This window comes from Neovison vison, chromosome 5, assembly GCF_020171115.1.
Source record: "Neovison vison isolate M4711 chromosome 5, ASM_NN_V1, whole genome shotgun sequence".
NCBI classification, from domain to species: Eukaryota; Metazoa; Chordata; class Mammalia; order Carnivora; family Mustelidae; genus Neogale; species Neogale vison.
Window position 1 is genome coordinate 58,377,716 of NC_058095.1, and position 21,799 is coordinate 58,399,514.

General features: G+C 53.3%; 1 protein-coding gene across 5 annotated transcripts in view; it reads right to left on the minus strand.

Annotated features, from left to right (window-relative positions):
- GAS7 (growth arrest specific 7) overlaps positions 1-21,799 on the minus strand; it is a 191,359-nt gene that overhangs the window by 22,378 nt on the left and 147,182 nt on the right. For all 5 annotated transcript variants that reach the window (XM_044249090.1, XM_044249092.1, XM_044249094.1 and 2 more), the window contains exons 4-6: positions 17,398-17,483; positions 8,395-8,448; positions 1,684-1,773 (exon numbers count right to left, since the gene is read on the minus strand). In XM_044249090.1, the coding sequence (XP_044105025.1) occupies positions 1,684-1,773; positions 8,395-8,448; positions 17,398-17,483 (230 nt within the window). The remainder of the gene's footprint in view (positions 1-1,683; positions 1,774-8,394; positions 8,449-17,397; positions 17,484-21,799) is intronic.

Here is a 21,799-nt window from a genome sequence, read left to right on the forward strand (position 1 = left end):
TTCCTGACACAAAACCTGCTGGGCCATACTGCTAATACCTCCTGGGACGGGGAGATCACTATCCCACAGGACGCACCAAGTCATGGGGCAGCTACTCTGGACAATTAAAAGTTTCTCCAAGTACTTTTAAGCTTAGTACATTTCATTGTTCCCAGGGCTCCCCAACAGCCCCGCGTGAAACCCCATGCGTGCTGATCTCCAGCTCTTATGGTGGGCACTCCCGGGGCTCCAGCTAGTCTCCCCTGAATGCCCCACTTCCTGCGCCCCTCATTAGGGACGACATCTCTAAACTCAGCCACTTCTCTGTAGCTGCCACCATCCTTCCCTGACTCCTGCACCTGCGGCTGATGTCCACCGTGCCCCCTCACAGCCCTTCCCGCATGCTGCTTCTAAACCACATCACATCTTATTCCAACAGCTTCCGACTGCAAACAGAAGGAAGCCCAGCATGCTCCTGGGACCTACAGAGTCTCGTACACTCTGACCTCCGCGGCCCCACAGAGCCCTCCTCACAGTGTTTGCAGCCCCTGTCCGCACAGATCCCCCCCCCCCCGAGACCTGGAAGAAACACGGGGGGTGGGGGGCAACAGGAATTGCCAGGCATCTCTGAGAGACCAAGAGACTTGTCAACGGAACACAGCACTTCTGTCCGGTGCTTGGCTGGCAAATCTAAAAACGGGAAGCAATCCGTCCCGCACGGTGGGGAAACAAACAGCTTTTATTTTGTTTATTTATTGTTCCTCGGGGTCCCTGTGAAAGTTGTGTTTTTGGTTTTTTTTCCTCCTAAAGTATACAATTTGCTGGCTTTTAATACGTTCACAAGGCTGAGCAACCATCAGCACTATGTGAATCCAGAAGGAGGCGATCGTACTTTGAAAGTCACTGCAGACTTAAAATGTGCACGCCGAGGGCTATTCTTAGAGTTTCTGAGCAGGTGGGCCGTCCATTTGTCAAAAGATACCTATTTAATTGTGCGAAAATACATCTAAGATAAAACATATCATCTTTTGGGGTGCCTGGGTGGCTCAGTGGGTTAAGGCCTCTGCTTTCGGCTCAGGTCGTGATCCCAGGGTTCTGGGATCAAGCCCCGCATCGGGCTCTCTGCTCAGCGGGGAGCCTGCTTCCTCCTCTCTCTCTCTGCCTGCCTCTCCGCTTACTTGTGATTTCTGTCTGTCAAATAAATGAATAAAATCTTAAAAAAAAACCAAACCATATCATCTTTTTTTTTTTTTTCCCCCTTTTTTTCAAGTAGGCTCCATGCCAGCCTGGAGCCCAGCACGGGGCTTGAACTCACAACCCTGAGATCTCTCGAGACCTGAGTGGAGACCAAGAGTCGGACGCTTCACCAATGGAGCCGCCTGGGCGCCTCCACTCAAGTCAGCTCTAGTCTCCTGCCCTTACCAAGCAGCCGGGAAGTAACCCTCCTGCTTATCTGACTTCCGTCTGGGGTTTCCGTGTTGTCCTGAACGCAAACCCTGTCCATTCTCTGAGATTTATGGAACAATCTGGACTCCAAAGAGGGTTTTAAATTTCTCCCTTGGATGCTCAGTCTACCAGCAGGTTTTGACAGGAGCGGACCCTCTCTTTTGAGCTCCAGACCTTTCAAGCCCCTTCTGGGTGTCCTCCGGGGTCGGGGGAGGGGATGGTGCTGTCACACAGTGGGGGAAACTGAGGCACGCTTACCCAAAAATAGTCACAATAGCTCCACTCGGTCGGTTTCAGCAGCTGTTGCTCCGGCATTGTGTCTGGGTGAGGGAACGTCACGCAGTTTATCTGCAGGGCACAGAACAGGAAAGAAAATGCCTCACCTGGAAGGCTGGGAGCTGCTGGGAAGGCTCTGCCCCCGGAACACAGCATTGCCGAGGTCTCCCATCAGCGCCAGCTTGAGAGAATGTGCCCCGAGGGCTTGGGGATGCTCCAGGGGCTCAAATTTCAAGTGAGGGGTAACAGCACCCAACCCCACCCCAAAGGGGCCAGAACCGGTCCCAGTGCTCTGAAGGGCAGTGAAACAGGACCTCTCAAACCCACAAACCAGGGACTGCAATTCGGAAAAGGGCGCTCTGCGGACGTATCTGCGTGTGTGTGCAATGACACGCGCACACAGCCTTTCAGACCATCTGTAACAGAAAAACACAGTCCCAGGAGCAGGGGAGTGGCTAAACAGAGCACAGGACGGTGGCGGGGGGGGGCATCTCTTGGGGTTTGCATGGACAGCCGAAGACACCGGGAGAAAGTCTAGGTTCTATTACTCAGCAGGAAGAAAAAAGGCAAGATATCCAATAGTATTTAGAGTTGTTACCATTTGTAGAAGGGGTGGGGGGGGAGGAAGAGAAAATATGGACACATTTGGTTATTTAGGTATAGAATCCTAGAAGCTGACGACATCCCCGGCTTCCAGAAACAGGAACTAGGCAGTGGAGAGGTTACGTTGCGCGTTTTAATCACTGTATGTATTCTACAGAAAAAGAGTTGAAAGCGATCACGCAGGACGGGTGCTTGGGGCTGGCCCTCGCCCAGGAGAGGGCAGTGCAGACATTCCTGGGGCCTGTCTCGGACCTTCCTGCCCAAGCATGTCCGCGATGTCCTAGCTTTCCCCGCCAGGTGGAAACAGTTTTGCCACTTCTGTTGCTAGTGTCGCTTCAAGGCTGGGATGTGCTTCTGGGGAGCCCGTTCAGGGAGTTTTTTTGTGGGAGCTGCAGAACCTTGGGGAGCCCATACCTACTGATGTGGGAGAAACGGTGCAGAAAGCCCTGGGGTTCTGGACAGAGGCCACAAACTCCAGTGCGAGGCAGCCGTGCAAAGGGGCAAGGGGCTGCCTGTGTAGAAGCCGCAGTTTGGGTGGGGGTGACCGGCCTCCGCTCTGGGAAGGGGCAGGGTCTGCGAGATCCTTCTAACGAGCAGATGCCTCTTTCCTCCTGCAAACTGTTGGCAAGCCGGCAGGAGGAGCCCGGTGGGTCGCCATCGGGTGACACGACCCAAGAGGGGCTGCAAATGGGGATGATTGCGTGAAGCGTCTCCAGGTTTAAAGGTTGGCATGTAATTCAAAGTTAATGGGAAGAACGGCAAGGACGTCAACAAGAGCAGCATGTTGGGCAAAGAAACTCCTCTGTAAGCTAAGTCAGGTCCACGGGTCCCCAGCCTTGACCTTGGGGTTCAGGGGCTCACGGGATGCTAAGTACACGTCACGTGGACATCGTCCCACATCCCGCCCCGGCTGCCAGGGGCCCGGGGTCTCTCTTGTGGTCCCAGCCAAGGACAGGAGCGCCCTCCTCTGGGTTACACACACCTGGTGAAAGGAAGGGCCGAGATGCCCGGTCCGGAGGGAAGCGTGGTGCGGCAGGAAAGACCAGGGGCAGGAAGAACCCAGAGAACCCTGGAGCATGGAAATTCCCCAAGGTCAAGGAGGGAGGCCCCAGGGTGGGGAATTGCCTCCTGGTGCCTCCTGGTGGGGGAGGGCCAGCCTCTCCATGATGCCCAGCATCAGGCAACAGTCTCCCCAAACCCTTTTTTCAGGCTGACACCCTCAAGGGGTGCCCAGAGGGAAGTCTCCCACCAAGGCTTTGACAATCATGGAAACAAGGGCCAGATTCCAAAAGTTCGCATATTCCTTATTTCACCGGCTGGTTATTCTCTTTCTACATACCTGCGATCACGGGACACCCTTGTGTTGCTTAATAATGGGGTCCGTGCAAATTTCAACGAAATCCAATGACAAATCAACAGAGACATTAGATCGGGTGTTAAGCATCATGGAACTAGGGGGATGGAGGTACTCGGAATTGGACACAAATGTCTTTTAGAGCACCCTGTTGGGGGCTAGAGGTGAGGGGGGATGGAGAGGGTGAGGTTTCATCCCTGTCATTGCTTCTACCACTTTGTGGGGACACCGGTCCTAGGATGGACCGGCCAGGGGCCCCAGGGTGCCTATCCCCACCTCTCCCAGCTCTGGTTTGGGGATGTCTGCTCCTGGTTGGCCCACAGGGATAAATTACCCCAATGCTCCTCCGAGCCCTGCACCCCCGCCAGCCCGCTGGGGGCAGGCAGTCGTAACCACTGGGAATCCCTGGGGAGCCCGTCCTCAAGGACCCCACCAGGAGCCTTGCACACATTCCCGTGTCATCGGTCATCATCTTGGCTGTCAGTCACGTTGCTACCCGTCCACTGACTGCGTGCAAACGTTGCTCACGTGCCCCTCAAGATGCTAGATCTTTCCAGCACTTAGCACACATACATTTGTAATTACGTTTCTCACGACCATCTAATCAGCCAGACCGTCTGTTCCACAAGGGGAGGGAGACCCTTTCCCTGCTGCTTCCCTCATCCCTGGCAAACAGAAGCCCCTGGGGGTGCTCAGTAAGCATTTCTGGTGCAGGCCAGAGGCGGACGGAACAGTCTCTGTACTCGGCAACTTTATAGCCTCGCGAAGAAGCAAACAAGTACGCAAGGGATTGCACGGCTCTGGGATAAATCTACCACTGGTAATAAGCCTCCCTCGATATGCAGGACCACCGCCCACAATTGAGAGGCTCCCATCCAAAAGAAGAACATGTAGAGAAGACTTTCCCCATGGAAACTTCCCAGGTGTGGAGTCCTGTACCCCCCGGAGAGCCACTTTCCAGGTTAACACCACCTGCGGGACAAAGCCTGCCCTCCTCCCAAGGCCTCCTGGGCACAGTGAGAACCCGGATGGCATCCTCCTCCCTGCAAACACAGGGAAAATGCTCAGGAACCACCTTCTGCTCCAAGAAGAGCTGAAAACGTGCCAGTCGTTGCCCTAAGTGCTGTCCCCGCCAGGCAGATGCCATTATTAGCCCTGTGCTACAGAGGAGCAAACTAAGGCACAGAGAGGTGAAGTAACTTCTCCAAGATCACACAGCCTGCATGTCTCGGCAGAGCCTGTGTCTGAAGTTAGGCAACCCGCCTGTTTTTAGCTTTCATCACACTACCTCCCACACACCTCACCCAAAGCAGGGGTTCGGGTAGGAAGGGGGGCTCGACAGGGAGCAGGAGAGGAGGTATGGAGAGGGGAGAGGGGCAGTTCTGGGGGAGTGAGCCCCACCCTCGGTCCTCTGAGGTCACCGTCCTCCACCAGTAGCATCTTCACGCCGACACCGTTTTCTCCAACCTGTAGATAAATACCAGAACCCCTTCTCTGCCCCCATGATCCCTTGCCCAGCTATCTGGCAGCTAGCTCTGTGTTTGCTTCTGGAGGGAGGCTGACGTGCAAGGGTGTGCAAGAGTGGGTCTGAGTGGGTCAGAGCCAGGGTCTGTGCAAGCAGCAAAGACCCCAAGGGCTCACTTCCAGCCCACCAGCTCCCCCTGCCCACCAGGGATCCAGGGCATCTGATGGGCCACACGAGGAAGTGGGAGCCGAGGATGACGGGAGTCCCTCAGACTCCTCTTTCCAGGAGAGGAATATGGCTACTACAGCTTTGTAGTCATCGCCTCTAGAATCCTCTAGATTTCTGGCACACCGTGTCTGTGCCGAGGGCTGGGAGAAGCCATGACTGCCTGTCAGTCCTAATCAAGCAGCCCACTCAGAGCCTGGGCAGGCCCAAAGCTCGCTCCAGGCCAGCCATGGGAGGGGAAGCTGCAATGTCAGAATCAAGCTCAATCCGGACTCTATGGGGACGCAGCCCAGGACCTGGCAGCACAGATCCTCTGCTGCCCAGTGAGCAACTCAGCGAATGCCTGCAAGTGTCCACTCCGTGGGATCGGACAACGTGGGAGACTGCTTTCTACCCCCTCCATACCCCGTCCCCACCCGCCTGGAGAAGTTAGCCGGTGCCCCAGGAGCCGGACATCCCTCCTTCCCCTTACTCTGTCCAGCGGCCCTGCAGGGTCTCTTCCCTGGGAAACTATGAGCTCTGGAGAACCGGAGCCCCGAGGGAGGGCTGGAAACGGGGCAGGGGGGAGGGAGGGCGATGTGCATAGGAAGGAGCAGCAGCACACAGGCCTTCGCTCATCTCTGCCCGGACACATCATCTCTGCTCCTTGCCCGCTCGGTGCCCTCTGGGCAGTCCCTCCTGTCCTCAGTTTCTCCAGCAAAAATTCCCCGAGGCTTAAGTGTTTATTTAAAACCACGGTGTGAGGGGTGCCTGGGTGGCTCAGTGGGTTAAAGCCTCTGCTTTCGGCTAAGGTCGTGATCCCAGGGTCTTGGGATCGAGCCCCACATCGGGCTCTCTGCTCAGCAGGGAGCCTGCTTCTTCCTTCCCTCTCTCTCTGCCTGCCTCTCTGCCTACTTGTGATCTCTGTCTGTCAAATAAATAAATAAAATCTTTTAAAAAAGAAAAAAAGAAAAAATAAATAAAACCACGGTGGGGGGGTGGGTGTTGGTGACAGTACAAACGTCCATCCAGGTTGGGCTCCAGATCAACTAAGTGTCAGTCTAGGAAGCCATCAAGGAACTCATTTTAAACAAGTGTCCCAGAGGCTTCGGCTGCCTACTCCACTTTGCTGGCTCGCTCTGAGAAGCTCTGATTTAGGTCAGCGGGAAGGAGGAGGGAAGATGTAAGGCAGGGACAGACAATGAACCGGAGGAGACCCTGACCAAGAGCCAAGTTCTAGCCCAAAGCCAGGGCACAGCAGGTGACTCGGGCCTCACCCCGGGGCCACCAGGACCATCCCCACCAGCAAAGTGCTTTCCGCTCTGCATTTGTCCTTTTTACTTTTCTTCTGCGATTCTCATATACCAGCCCCTCCTCCTTCTCCCTCTTTCCGCACTGTTCCGGGGAACTTTATAGGGAGGTTCCTGCTTTGCCTGGGGCATTTTGTGGCACTAGGAAGGTCTGTCCCTGGGTCTGCCTCAGACCCTGTCTCAGGCCCCACTATCCTCCACAGACAACCTCCACAGGCCAGGAGAGCACAGGTCTCTGAATCCCGATGCATCCCAGCTGGGCGAGGCACGGCCGCCTGCCTCAGTTCTGCCATCTATAAACAGGGTCAAGAAGATGAGTGTGCACTGAGCACTTACTACGTGCCAGGCTCTGTTTTAAGTGTTTTCTGTATACAGACTCATTTAGTCTTTACCCTATCCGCAGGGCACTGGCACCCCCCATCTCCCCATTGTACAGATGTGGACACTGAGGCACAGTGGGGCAGAGAAACTCACCCCAGGCTTCTGTGCAGATAGTAGGTGCTTTAACAGGCACCCCCACCCCCCGGCCCCAGAGCCTTCATTCACAGTCACAGTCACCTGAGGCTGGTCCTGTACTTCCACCTCACACAACGAGTGGAGAGCTCAGTGAGCCCCTTAGAACACTACTGGTCGGGACGCCTGGGTGGCTCAGTTGGTTAAGCGGCTGCCTTCAGCCCAGGTCATGATCCCAAGCGTCCTGGGATCGAGTCCCACATCGGGCTCCTTGCTCAGCAGGGAGCCTGCTTCTCTCTCTGTCTCTTCCTGCCACTCTGTCTGCATGTGCTTGCTCCCTCTCTCTCTGACAAATAAATAAATAAAATCTTTAAAAAAAAAAAGAACACTACCGGTGCATACTCAGTGCACACTAAAAGGGCAACAGTTATTGTTGCTGCTGTCACTGTGTATCCAACCCTCTCTTTTCTCCCAGAGCAAGATTTTCAGCCTGCACGAGTCAGGAAAGTGGACCCACTCTCAGTCTCATCTCTGAGGGGATGGTCAGAACGGCTCCTGCCTCCGCTGGCGCCTAAGGGAGCAGGACCCCCATTCCCGACTCCCCTGCACTCACGACCAAGCGGCCCACCCAGGACCACACTTCTCATGTCCCCAAGTTATTGCAGCCTGAGCACCCGCACAAGGTGTTTGCCCTCTTTCCCCAACACGAGGCTGGTGTGGGTGTGTTGAGGGGGGGTCCTCCTCAGCTCGCCCATGGGGGCTTGGCGGGCTTCTGGAGGAGCAAGACGGGCTGGCCACCCCAGGCAGGAGCCGCCTGCTCCTGTCCTCCCGTCCGGGACTCTATTCTTAGGGTGCTTTCTCTTGTTTTTAACTTTGACATCTCCCGCAAGTCACCCCGTGCTAAAGCAACCTCAGCGTGACTGTAATTTACATGTCACATCGCTGCACAGAGCAAGGCCCACCCCTTCCAACCCGCCTGGGCATGTGTACCACCACCCCCCCAACCGCCTGCCCTGGAAAAATGGCTTCTGCATCATTCCTACCCCGCCTGCACTCGGTTAATCTGGGAGAGAAAAAAGTGAAAGGTGATATGAACAGGAGACATGGGGCAGGGCGGTGGGGGTAGACTGGGGGTTAGCGGGGAGGCAGGGAGAATTTCGGCAACATCCAAGCTTTGGAACTTCCCAGATGCCAGGCTGGGAATGCACTCGGCGGTCCACATTGCCATGGCAACCGCCCAGCACGGCAGAAAAGCCCCAGCTCACCCCAACCTGTGGGCACCCCCTCCCCCAGAAGTCGCTTACCGTGATGGTGTTTTCCTTGTTCTGCTTTTTGCCTGGTGAGGAGGATCCCAGGTTCTGGGGAGAGAGGCAAGAGACATCATCGAAGCTGTTCTCCATACTGGACATTTCGGGTTTCTATGCGGGGCTCCCCGAGGAGAGCCCCGTGCTGGGGAAGTTCAGGGATGCGTGTGCTCCCATTAACCCCTAAGTCACCATAGTCTGGAAGAGGGCAGGCCGGAGTGTGCCTGACCCTACAATGCTCCTGGGGGGAAGGGGGTTGGCCGGGCTTGCAGGTGAAGGAGTGCAAGGAAGCCTCCAGCACAGGCTCCCAGGGAGCAGCTCCAAACCAGGTCTCCCTCCTCTTCTTCCAGCCCCTGATTTGGGGAGCGAACGCGTCAGCTGCCCTCTGCTGGTGAGCCGTTCCGCGTGCTGCCTCAATGTGCAGACGCTGCCCCTGGGGGGAGCAGAGAGTTAAAGCAGGCCACCAGCCCCTGGCACCAAGGACTCAGAACAGGACTTCTTTACTCTGAATGCCCCTGGGGTCCGACATATCCAACCCTCAACTATGCAATCTGCACGGGACCCCTGGCCAGCTCCGTGAGGTGCTGCTCTCCCGACCCTGAGAGGCAGGAGAGATTTCTCAGCACAGATGCCTTCCTGCTTTTTCATTCATTCAGCCTTTGGATTGCCTTTTTATGTCTTTCCACTTCCAGAAAATAAGCCATAGTCCCAAATACCTCCGAGCCCACGCGTCCCGAGCAGCTTACCCCAGTCCCAGCATGGTTCTGGGACAGAACATTAAGGATTACCAGCTGAAGACACCACCCTGGTCACAGGAGACTGTGACCCTAAAGGGGAGGATGGTCCATTCTGGGTCTTCATTGCCCTGTTAGTAGCAGTTTCATTAGTAATTCAAGAGGGTCTCCGAGCTGGGCATGCGTTGGCCATTCTATCCCGAGCCACTCAATGAGTGGGGAAGGGGGTTCACCAAGGCACTGTTGGGGTCATTAAAGGGACCCACAGCCTTCTTTCTCCGGCAGAACCTTAGGATGTGAATGGCAGAGAGGTTTCTCAGCCAGCCTTGGGGAACCAGCGGTCCCCCCTCCCAACCCATCCCATCCCCTCCCAACCCATCCCATCCGAGGCCAGCACAGCCCTGGACCACCGGCAGGATGAACATCTGGGTATAGGGGTCAGCCGTGCCTCAGGACCCCCTCTGCTCAGCACACAAAACGGGAAGCCTGACAGAGCCCTGCTCACGGTCTGCTCATCCCCTTACTCCCGTCCAGACCCACCTGGGCTGGTAAGGAAAGTCGGTTCATGGAACCCGATACCCTAAGAGTATTGCAGACAAGAGTCCCCTACCAAGTCACATGACCTCTCTCACTTTCGCTGGTTGCTTTCAGTGGTCCACAGGCTTTGGAGGGCATTAAGAATGAGCAGGAATTGGCCCTAAATCGGGTCGCAACCGCACCTCCCAGAGCTGATCTAGCAGCTCTCCGGGGGGCCAGCGCCTCTGAAGCAGAGCTTGGGGGCCTTTGCTGGGGACACGCTGGTCTATGTTCTGTCATGCATCAAGGCTCCCCTACCTCTAGCAGCCGCTCCAGCAGCCCCAGCAGGCTCTGGGGCGACCTCAGTCTTGTGACCAACCACAGCTTCTGCAGATATTTTCAAACCATCGGCGCATCCAGTTCGCCTACCCTGGACCCTCCTGGGCTATCAGTGGTACCCCAGGGCATTTGCCCAAACTGGGCCACTGGGGAGGAGGACGGAGGCCACGAGGTAGGAGCTCAGGTGCTGCTATCCTGCGACAGAGGCAGGGATCTCCTGTAGGCTCATTCGTGCCAGGGAGGGGGCTGCGGGAGGGGAGCCTCGGGTGTGGTCAGCAGAGGAAATTAGAGCCCCAGGCTGAATATCACTTCCCTCTATATTCTTCCAGCTCCCCACGTGGAGGCTGGGGACACCCTCTTCTTTTCCAAGTGTGTCTGCAGGGGTGGAGAAAGATCTCCATCACCCACAAACCCGGATTTGGGGACCACTGTGTCAGAGGCTGTATGGAAGGAAGCCGGACACAGAGGTGGCCATCCTCCCCGTAACTCGGGCCGAGACAGCAGTACAAGTAATGGCATTGTCGGGGGGCATTCAGTGTGTGGGTGTGACCACCTTCCCCCTCTCTGCCCTCCTGGGGGGGGCGGTCTCAGCCAGGGCTGACCAGGAGATGACCCCAGGCTTTTCTAGGCACCCTGGGCTCTGGGCTTGCTGCTGATAGCCTGTGGCTTTCTTCCAGCATCATCCACATAAATATATGTCATATATATGCCATACACATATATCTCCACATATCATACACACACACACACACCCCGGTAGCACTTCACGAAAGGGCCCCAAAGGAATGACTCCTCCATCACTGGGAGACCGCCTATTAGCTGGAAGTTGGTTTCTAAATATTATTCCATACTAAGAGGAACCGGGCTCCTTGGGAGAAATGGCTCGTTCCAGATGTTACAGATCTGGAACATCTTAATTATTCTGGGAGGTTAGAGACCATGCAAAGAACGATATGATCTACGCAAAAGGACCCTGGCGCCAGCAGAGAGAAGTTCCAACAAGCCAAATTTGGGACAATTTGAGCCTGATTATGAATAATGACTACAAATGAGTAACTTCAAAAGGCAGTGGGGGCCAGTATTTCTTTATGGAAGAATGCCCATAAAAATGGATAAAGCATCCCAAAATCACCATTTAAAAAATTATTTATGTATTTGACACAGAGAGATCACAAGTAGGCAGAGAGGCAGGCAGAGAGAAAGGGGAAAGCAGGTTCCCTGCTGAGCAGAGAGCCCGATGTGGGGCTCGATCCCAGGACCCTGAGACCATGACCTGAGCCAAAGGCAGAGACTTAACCCACTGAGCCACAGGTGCCCCCCCAAATCACCATTCGCAAACCCCAAAGTCAAAAATGGATTCAGGCCACGGTCACCGAGGATGCTCAAAGGACTGAATGAAAAGCCTGTGAAGGAAGAGGATATGCCCATGGTCTCACCCTGTCCCCCCACCATCCCCCCCGGCCCAGATTACCGGCTAATCAGAAAGGGAAAGCGTACCCTTACAAAGGGATCATCACATTCAAAGGGAGCTCAAACTCCTGGTTAACATCGAGGGTAGGATGCTAACCTGGGAAGCCCCAGGTGGTAGACATTCTTGCCAGAGCTGTGAGCCCCAAGTCTAAGCAGAAGAAAACATTATACTAAGCACGTGGGTCATTCTAAACTAACCCAGACTCTTCCCAAATAGAGTCACCGTGGGGTAAGACGGAAGACCAAATGTGTGGCGAATATAGTCTAGATTAAAAGAAGCTAAAAGCCAGAAATGAGAGGAGACAGTAAATCCCTAGATGGAATACTATTGGGCCATAGAAAAGGAACACCGTTGCTAACACAGCTGCAACATTCACGGCCCTTGAAACACTGTTGTAAGTGCAAGAAGCCAGACCCAAAAGACCACACGGGGTTCAAGTCCACGTTTAAGCAGAGGCAAATCCACGGAGGTAGAAAGTCCATTAGTGGGTGCCAAAGGCTTTTGGGGCCTGGAGTGATGAAAATGCTCTAAAATTGTGATGATGGCTGTGTAACTCTATGACCTCCATGCTGTGCGTCTTAAATAGGCAAATCCTAGACTGTGTGAATTTCACCTCACTATGTCAATAAACAGGGAAACTAAAGCCATCCAGCCAACAATATAACAATGTACATGCGAACCTGGAATGGACCCTGCACTGGGGAGAAAAGCAGCTATAAAAGACATGTTGTGCTTAATCTCACGAAACAAACTGTGGGTTGCTGGGGGGAGGGGGGTTGGGAGAAGGGGGGAAGGTTATGGACATTGGGGAGGGTATGTGCTTTTGGGTAAATTGGAAGGGGAGATGAACCATGAGAGACTATGGACTCTGAAAAACAGTCTGAGGGGTTTGAAGTGGTGGGGGGGGTGGGAGGTTGGGGTACCAGGTGGTGGGTATTATAGAGGGCACAGCTTGCATGGAGCACTGGGTGTGGTGAAAAAATAATGAATACTGTTTTTCTGAAAATAAATAAATTGGAAAAAAAAAGTTTTAAGAAACCACAAAAAAACAAAACAAAACAAAACAAAAAAAAGACATGTTGTGGACAAGAGGGGAGTTTGGATATGAATTATAGATATTAGATGATAATAACAAATTAATGTCTTCTTACGTGGGCTAATGACACTAAGGTCATGCCTTCCCCTACCTAGGCATACTCTGAAATGTTCCCAATTAAAACAATATGACAGGGGGCGCCTGGGTGGCTCATCTGGTTAAGCGTTGGCCTTCAGCTCAGGTCCTGATCCTGGGGTCCTGGGTTCGAGCCCTGTGTTGGGTTCTCTGCTCAGCCTGCTTCTCCCTCTCTCTCTGCTACTACACCCCCCCACCCACCGCTTGTCCTCTCTGTCAAATAAATAAATACAAAGTAAAGTAAAATAAAATAAAACAGTATGTCAGGACTTTGCTTTCAAATAATCCTGGGGGAGGGGGAAGGGGGAGGGAATGGGGATATAAATGAAACAAGATTGGATCAATAATCATCGCAGTGAAATGACTAGTCCCTAGGACTTTATTATACCATGCCTTCTACTTTTCTGAATGTTCTCGAATGTGCATAATAAAAGTTCTTTTTTGTTGTTGTTTTGTTTTGTTTTAATGGCTGTTGCCTATGATTCTAGAAAGTTGTACTCCTTTCCTTCTTAAAAGTCCCTCCCCAGCCTGGTGTCCTCCTCTGGCCTGGGCCACGCTGCTGTTACTGTGAGGTGAGGACCCGCGGGGGTGGTGACCTACAAAACAGAGCAAGCTGTTCACAACTGACCCACCAGCCAGGGCTGGGCGGGTCTTCTGACCCTATCTCCTGGCCCGTGAATAGCCTGGGTCCCACCTCCTTGGCAGGGGGGATCCAGAATGAAACCTCTCAATGACTTCCTGGCACCACTGAAATCCAAACTCCTCACAATAGGTTTGCAGACTCCTCCAGCCCCTCTACACCCCCCACCTGCTGATGCAGTAAATCACAGCCCCATCAGCCTCTGCAGGTTTGTTGAAACTGCAGCTCTCCTTCCCCTCCTCTAGGCATCCACATGTGCTGTTCCCTCCACCCAGAAGGCTATTCCCCACCCCCACCCTGGGCTAAGCTAACCCCTCCCTCTTGTGTCCAGTCTCAGCTGACCATGTCTTCTTCTATAGCTCATCACGGATGTTTCTAGCACACCCACGGCCACCCGAGCAGGTGCCCAGAGCACATACTTCCTCCAGTGTTTACCACGGCCCACATGAAATCTCCGGTCTTCTCTGGCGCCAGCTACAAGCCTCAACCAAGGCAGGGGCTCTGTCTGCCTGTGACTCGGTGCCTGGGCCACGGAAGAGACGCTCAAAGGAACACATGTCAGTGGACTGAGTGGGGGGGAGGTCCCGTTAGGTGGGTGAGTTTCAGTATCGTACCTCCACCTCAAGCCCCCTTCTCCATTCAGACCCTTAAGTTTCCAAGCCCTTGGTCCCACCCGTTTCTCCTCTCCCATATAGGAAAGCACGACAATGGAAAGGGTTTCACAAAAGGGTGTGGACTCGTCCCTCGCCTGCTCCACATGCACAGGGATCAGAGGGATCCTACCATGGGGCAGGTGGGCAGAGACAGGCCAGGATGTGCTTCTGCAAAGGCCAGAGAAACTCAGCCTCTGATGTCCCGGCCCCCCAGTCCAGTGGGCCCCATTTATCTAGTATCTGGGAAGCCCACCCCAGGGTTGCAGGCCAGAAACCTCCACTGGGTGGCGCCAGATCCCCATCACCTGTGCCCAGCCATCTGGTCTCCCAGGACTCGGGGAGGAGAGGGCAGTCCAACCCCAGACAGGAGGCAGTGGGGACACGTTCCCCCCACCCACATTGTCATTTCCCTGATAAGCTTGCTTGAGGGATACCGGCTCACCGAAAAGAGAACACACAGGGCTTGGAGCATACCCTGGGCAAGCGTTTTGATCTGCCCCCAACCCTGTATCTCAAATGGCCCTGAGCTCGTTTGCTCATTCGTTCATTCTTCCGGTATTACTATGCCTTCACCGTTGTCCGTTACAACCGGCAGCCCGGGACCGCGTGAGTCAATGCTACGCGACCGCGTGAGTCAATGCTACGCATGCTCAAGGGCGCTGTATAGATCAGGGATCATCTGTTGACTGCACTCTGTAAGCACTAAAACTTCTCATCCTGTTTCTGTGATTGGCCCCGAGCACCTTTGTGGAGAGCCTTGCACGGCCTAAAAAAATGACACGCTACCTTCCAGTTCTGGGAACTGGTCAGAGACCGTATTGGCTCTCTCTGCGCTGCGTGATTTATTCCTGTTACTCCGACAATACCTCAACTCTCCCCATTATGGTCCAGAAAGAATGCACTCCCCCTGCTCCTTAAAGCAGCCGCTCCCTACCCCCTCCTGGGTCTCCACAGGATGGCCCCACATCCCCAAATACGGGTAGCCTGCTTCTCCTAATGCGCCAGGCACCTGCCTCCTACTCAAGTAAAATGTGTTCATTTGAGGAAATGTGAAAGATCTTGCAACGTATAAAGAGAAAGTTCTTCGGACCAAGGTCTCTCGACCTCAACACCACTGTGTTTTTGAACTGGTTAATTCTTTGTGGCCGGCGGGGGTGGGAGGTGGGGGGGCTGTCCTGTGCCCTGTGGGATGACTGGTCATATTCCAGAACCTTCCTCACTATGCCCCGGTCCCCAGCGGTGACGACCAAAACGTCTCCAGACAAAGTCCCCACGGAGCGTCACGCTTAGCCGCAGAGAGGACCAACACCACCATTCTCATTTCTTTTTTTCCGCATCCTTCGTCTTCCCGAACCTGTGGGTTTCCTCCTCCTGAGTGACCCTGGCTGTGTAACGGAGCGGGCGTGTTGCATTTCCTGCTCGGCATCAGGTTCTGTCTTTTCTTCAATTCGTCAACTTTTCTTCAAAAATGGGCTTTCGCGTCCGCGTGAGAGAGCGGGCTGGCTGTGCGGTACCAGATGCCACCGTACCCCTCCCCCCGCCACTGGACACTTCTGTTGGGTCCCCTGCCGCAGGGCCGTAAATAATGCTTGAGGGAACACTGGCCACACCAATCAGAATCCCTGAATGTCTTCCAAGAACAGATGCTGCATGGGGATATTCCCGGGTCCAAGCAGCTTCTGAGAAGTTCAATCAATATACGTTAAAAAAAAAAAAATTTAAAGTTCAGGAACAACTGCACGGTATTTTGGGGCTGGGCGGGGGGGAGCACTGGTTTTTGGGGGGGTGGTATGTTATAACACAGCAGAACTTGGGCTGATGGCTTCAGAAAGCCGTCCGCAGCCAGGTGGTAAATCAGCTTCTTCCAATTAGACTGACAGAGGCTGTGCTGGAAAGGCTGGGGTGGGGGGGGGGAGCTCAGCAGAAAACACACAGTGCCAGGGCTGCGTGTGATGCGTGACCCGGGCAGGGGCATGAAGGGGACACGCCAACATACACTGTGTACTATTGACCAGACCCAGACCCTCCTGGCTCGGGCACAGTTCCCTCACCATCACCAGCATCAGCATCACCAGCATCAGCATCACCAGCATCACCAGCATCAGCATCACCAGCATCACCAGCATCAGCATCACCAGCATCAGCATCACCAGCATCCGCATCACCAGCATCACCAGCATCAGCATCACCAGAATCACCAGCATCACCAGCATCAGCATCACCAGCATCACCAGCATCACCAGCATCAGCATCACCAGCATCAGCATCACCAGCATCACCAGCATCAGCATCACCAGCATTACCAGCATCACCAGCATCATCAGGAATCACTCTGGGGACTGCCTGGCCTCAGGATCCTTCCTAGATGTCTCGAATCAGAATCTACATTTTAACAAGAGGCTGGCACGATGAGAGAGTCCATCAGAATGTAAGAAGGCTCGGTCCAAGCGGACGTCCGAATTCTTTTCCAGGATGCCAGCTGAGCCTGATGCTCACCCTCCTAAGACAACTTCAGGAAGTTTCCAGAAAGGAACGCTCTTGCCTGCATGAAAGCTAAGTGTTGCATTTTAAGCCGACTGCAGCAACAGGGCATGAGGTCCTTCTTTCAGTGGCTGGTGCAGGGGACCCGCCATTGTGGATAACAAGCATCTACTCTCATTCTGAACACCAGCGACTGTCACTGTCACCGTCATCCCCCTGGGGCCCAGAGAGAGCTGGCAGGGCCTGAAGAGGTGGAGCCCTCATTGAGAACATCTTCTGGGTACCACTGATGGGGAGAATAAATAAGCCACACGTCACTTCCTCGGACATGGCCCACCACGGGGCTCGGCACTGAGTCCAGACTGACCATCAGTATTCGTGTCACCTACCCGAGTCGCTTAAGCAGCCTGAGACTCGGTGGCCCCGCCTGTCAGACGGGAAAGGTACAGACAGGTGTCTGTGCAGGTGTCAACGGACAGGATGAATGAGGAAACAGGACAGGAATGAATCTGACACCATTCTCTTTCTTCCCATCCCATCATGGTCTCTGCACTAGATTATTAAAGGTAAGAAAACATTTTACCAAATCCCCTTCTCCAGAGAGAATATACAAGTCCGGGGGGTGGGGGAAAGGGGGTGCGTAGAAGAAGGAAAGTGGCCCGACCCCACCCATTTTCTTAAAGTGACAGAAACCGAGGTGGTGTGTATCAGGAATCCCGACGGCAGGATGGGGCAACCCCTCTGCCCTAACGAAGGTCACAATCCATCGCCATCACCCCACTCCAGCCACCCTCAACCCCTAGAGAAAACCAACAAACCACAGTTGCCTATTCTCCCCCAAGCATGGTACACGGGAATGACCCAGATATACAGACGCTTTCTATTTGGGGCAGACCCGTGCTGCAGTCGCCTGGACCCCCGTCTGGTGCCGTCTCTTCAAGACACCTCCGTGGGTCTGCCAAAGGGCAACCCCTATCTCCCGTAAAACGACCCCTTACCTGGGAATCACCGGTGGATTTTCGGACACTCATGTGGGCAGTCTCGGGAGGGTACGCTGGGGTCCCTGACACGTGGTATCCATTCACTGTGGGAGAGAAACACTGCTCAGAGGCCACGCAGGCCACACGCGGGTGACGTCAAGGGCCTGCAGCCGCGGTCCCTGTGCCCACCTCACTGCCTGCCGGCCTCTGAGATGTCTCACCAAGCCAGGACCATCTCTCCAGGGTTCATGGAGCTGGAGACAGGCCACAAGCATCTCGCTAACCCCCAGCTCCCAAAAGCGGAACTCTCGGGGGACCGTGTTTCTTTCTGAACCGGATGGACGGACGGACGTGCTTCATGATAGGAGCTCACTGCAGTCCTACAGCCGCCACTGGAAATGCCCCATCAGCAGCCACGGGTGCTGATCCAGGGTCGGGCTCTTCCCAGGGAGGCCGGCGGCCCCTCCGCCCCCTGTGGGCATGTCCCCGGAGGAACACCCCCCCTCGCCCTCTGTAATACCAGTATAGAATGAAAAGAACATGGGGTTTACTGATTTCCATGAAATTTGGTTTTGCCAATTAATAGCTGGAGGGGATCACGGGGCATCCCTTTTGAATCTCAGTTTTCCTAAAGTAAAAAAAAAAAAAAAAAAAAGAAAAGAAAAAGAAAAGAAAAAGTTCTACCCCAATGACACCCGTGCTCGCAAGGTGTGCTAATCAGCCTGCTCTCTAAGGCGGAGGGGCGGGTGCTGGCTTGTAGCCTTTGCCAGTTTCCACGGCGCGTCTCCATCAATGCCGATTCAAAGCTCCCAACAATAGCCCTGCATGTTCGTGATGCCACAAGTACGCCCTGGGACCCGTGCAATCTTGGTTCCCAGAGCGGGGATGCTGCTCTCTTGCAAACATGGTTACATGAGCTTAGGGGGCTGTTCTTCCTCCGTGAGCCTCAGCTTCCAGATCTGTGAGATGGGGATAATTCTACCCAGCCTTGAAACTTACTCTGTTGGCATGAAAATCAAACGGTGGCAGTACTTGCCAAAGGAGGCTTTGAGTTGGGTAGTAATTCATGAGAAGGAGAGAGGGGTAGATGGAGGGAGGGGAGGTCACTGCTTCTGCTCCTGAATCCCACTGCCTCGAGCCCTAAGCCTGCATGATCTCCAGATGCCAGGGAAGCACGCTTTTTGCATGCCAAGGCTTGGAGTTTATTGCCACAACATATAGACCATGCAGATGTCCGGAGAAGATATCCTGTGGTGTGGCAGGAAGCAAGGGGAGAACTTGGCTGAAAGTCACTGACATCTACTGATTTGCTGGAGGCAAGCAATGGGGTGATGTAGACCACCCCACACCGGACTGCTTTCATGCTGGGGGTGCCCCATTCTCCACCATCTGCAGCAAAAAAAAAAATCCAGTGCCCCCTGTGGAGCAGAAACAGACCGCTTCTGCAGACCCCTCTGGGTAGCTGGGCATCTCCGGGATCGGGAGGGCTGGCCTGATACTCTGGGAGAAGGGTGCGCACAGACACAGGAAGGCAACAGAAAACCAGGCATGTGGCTGGCCCCCATTGCAACCAAGAAATTAACCTGCATGGCCAGTCACAGCCCTGGCCTGCACTTAGGTCCCTTGGCAGCCGGTTAAATGCTGATGCTCTCCATTGAGCCCCCCTGATGTGAGGGGAGCGGGACGTGGGATTCCAAGAGCATCAGAGAACGTTGAGGGGATCAAGAAGAAGCTACTCCTGTTGACATAAGCTACACCAGGAAGGGCACAGACTAATGATCAGTATAATACACGGTGAAGGCGTCATCTTTGAGAACTGCCGTTTATCAAACAGCACAGCACTGAAACGGAGAACACGCATATGCCGGAGAATCTAAAGACGACAGGAGTTGTTAGACTAAAGTAAGGATGTAGACTATCTCAGTGATTCACTGAGAAGGCTGAATGAGTGAGGTATTAAAGATCATGGGCCAAGAACAAAGATAACATCTTTTTTTTTTTTTTTTTTTAGAGGAGCAGAGCAGGGAGCCAAATGTGGGGCTCGATCCCAGGACCCTGAGATCATGACCTGAGCCAAAGGCAGACGCTTCACTGACTGAGCCACCCAGGCGTCCAAGATAACATCTTTTGCCAACATGCCACAGAACATTTAAAAAAGCCTGGGCATATACCAAAGCCACAAACAAGGTCCTGGTAAATCACAAAAGGCATAAATCACGCAGGCCACATTCTTGGACCAGAAAGCAATAAGAGCAAACATTAGTAACGAAAGAACAAATACAGAAGGTCTCCATCCCCGCCACCCCCCAACTTCCAAACACTTGGAAAATCAAGAAAATGCCCTCCTGGTATCAGGTCAAAGAAAATTTTAAAACCGTAATTAACACAATATTTAGAAAATAATCAGGAAGAACATATCAAAACAGATGGGATAAGGCTTGAGTTCTGCTTGGAGGAAGATCTGTAGCCTTCATTACTCTATTACCAAAACCAAGGAGAAACAAATAAATGGACTGAGCACTCAAATTAAGAATGCAGAAAAACTTTTAAAAACCAATACAGGAATAAAAGGAAAACATGAGAAAGGGATACAAGTACAGCCCTAGAAAAGAATGGGGTAGGAAACAGGATGACATCTGCAACTCAGGCGAGTTCTCTTTTTGGGGGGGTCACTGTGGGGAGGGGGGAGAATCACAACACTAAAAAAGCAGGTCAGCCCATCTCATCTGAGCCTGAGAGAGGGTATGAATGCTCAGAATGTGGAATTGGAAAGAAAACATAAGCTGATCTTGTAAGAGATTCTTTTTTAAATGCAAGAACATAGGATTTAGGACTGTGGGCTAATGAATACATAACCTTCCATAAGCACTGAATGAGCAGGGGTGCCTGGGTGGCTCAGTGGGTTGGGCCTCTGCCTTCAGCTCGGGTCGTGATGTCAGGGTCCTGGGATCAAGCCTCACGTCGGGCTCTCTGCTCAGCAGGGAGCCTGCATCCCCCCCCTCACCTGTGCCTGTCTCTCTGCCTACTTGTGATCTCTCTCTCTGTCAAATAAATAAACAAATAACTCTTAAAAAAAAAAAAGAACTGAATGATCAAAAATAGTTTCAAAGGATACTAGAAACACCAAAATGAGTAAAACCTTTGAAAAATGAAAAAGGACCCCCTCCGAAAGGCACCGGACCTAGACGGTTGTATGGGCAAATTCGTCCAAATGCTCAACAAAAAAAATACCTAGACACAAACTACACTAAGAGTTTGGAAACATGTGTGCAGTATCTCAGTTGATTATACAAAAGTCAGCATTACTCTGATCCTGATAATCTACCAGAGGTAACAACAGAAGAACCAAACCACAGTTCCGTGGGACTACAAAACACGAAATACGTCAATTCTTACCTGAGCAGGTTTTAGCTTGGAAGCGGTCATCACCTTTGATGATCTTGGGTCCCCGTACACCAAGGCTGTCTCCAGCTCCTTCTGACCCCCACTCCCTCCCCTCATGGCACCTAAAAATGCACCCTTGGTATACCGCTGTCTGTCTTTGCCTCCAGCATCCGCCAGGCACCCCGCCCGCCGCACGAACAGTGGCCAGGAACTGCCGAACGCAGGGGTATTCTGCTCCTAATCCATTCCCTTGTTCTCACTTCAGTTCTGAGCTGTCAGCTGCTGGCTAATTATTCTCCATGTCAAAACAATTACTGGGAAAGAAAAAATGATTTCCCATCCAACCATGTCTCCCCAACCAGCAGCTAGCTCTCCCCTGCTCTTCTCTTGCTGTGTTTTCCCTCTCCCAGTCCCAGGCGCACTCAGAAAAGTGACGGGTGGAGAGCCGAACAGTTACGACTCACCCATGAACATCCCTGATTATTTCTAGTCCCCTGGGCTTTCTCAGTTTATAGGGGGTTAGATGCAAACCAAGTGAGGCCAGAAATGGGTGCTTTTGAAGCCTCCAGCCTCCAGGAGGTAGGGTTGGGATTCAAATAAAATTGGTCAAGGATTGCGCATTACCACGGGAACATAACTCAGTCTGCGGATACCCCCCCCCCAAAAAAAAAGGAAAATGCCAAATTCAGCTGTTTTTAAGATAAGAACAAAGGGAACCGAAAGCGATTATGTTGTGACTTTCATAATTTCAAACACAAATATAAATACACATGCACACATTTCATTTCTCTTTGTGTGTAGTTAAACAGAGAGAGGGCGTGAGAGAGGAGTCACAAGAGGGGAGGACAGGTATGGGGGTAGAAAGGGAAAGAAGGAGGTCTTCTGGGGGCAGAGGCAGAGCATGTGAGTAAAACCAGGAAGGGAGCATAGCAAGAGTTGTCAGGAGAGGCCACGCAACAGAGAAGACCCAGCAATGCCTGCTGCCCAGAATTCACACTCCCAGGAGCTCTGCTTCCCCTCCAGCTACAGCCCCCCC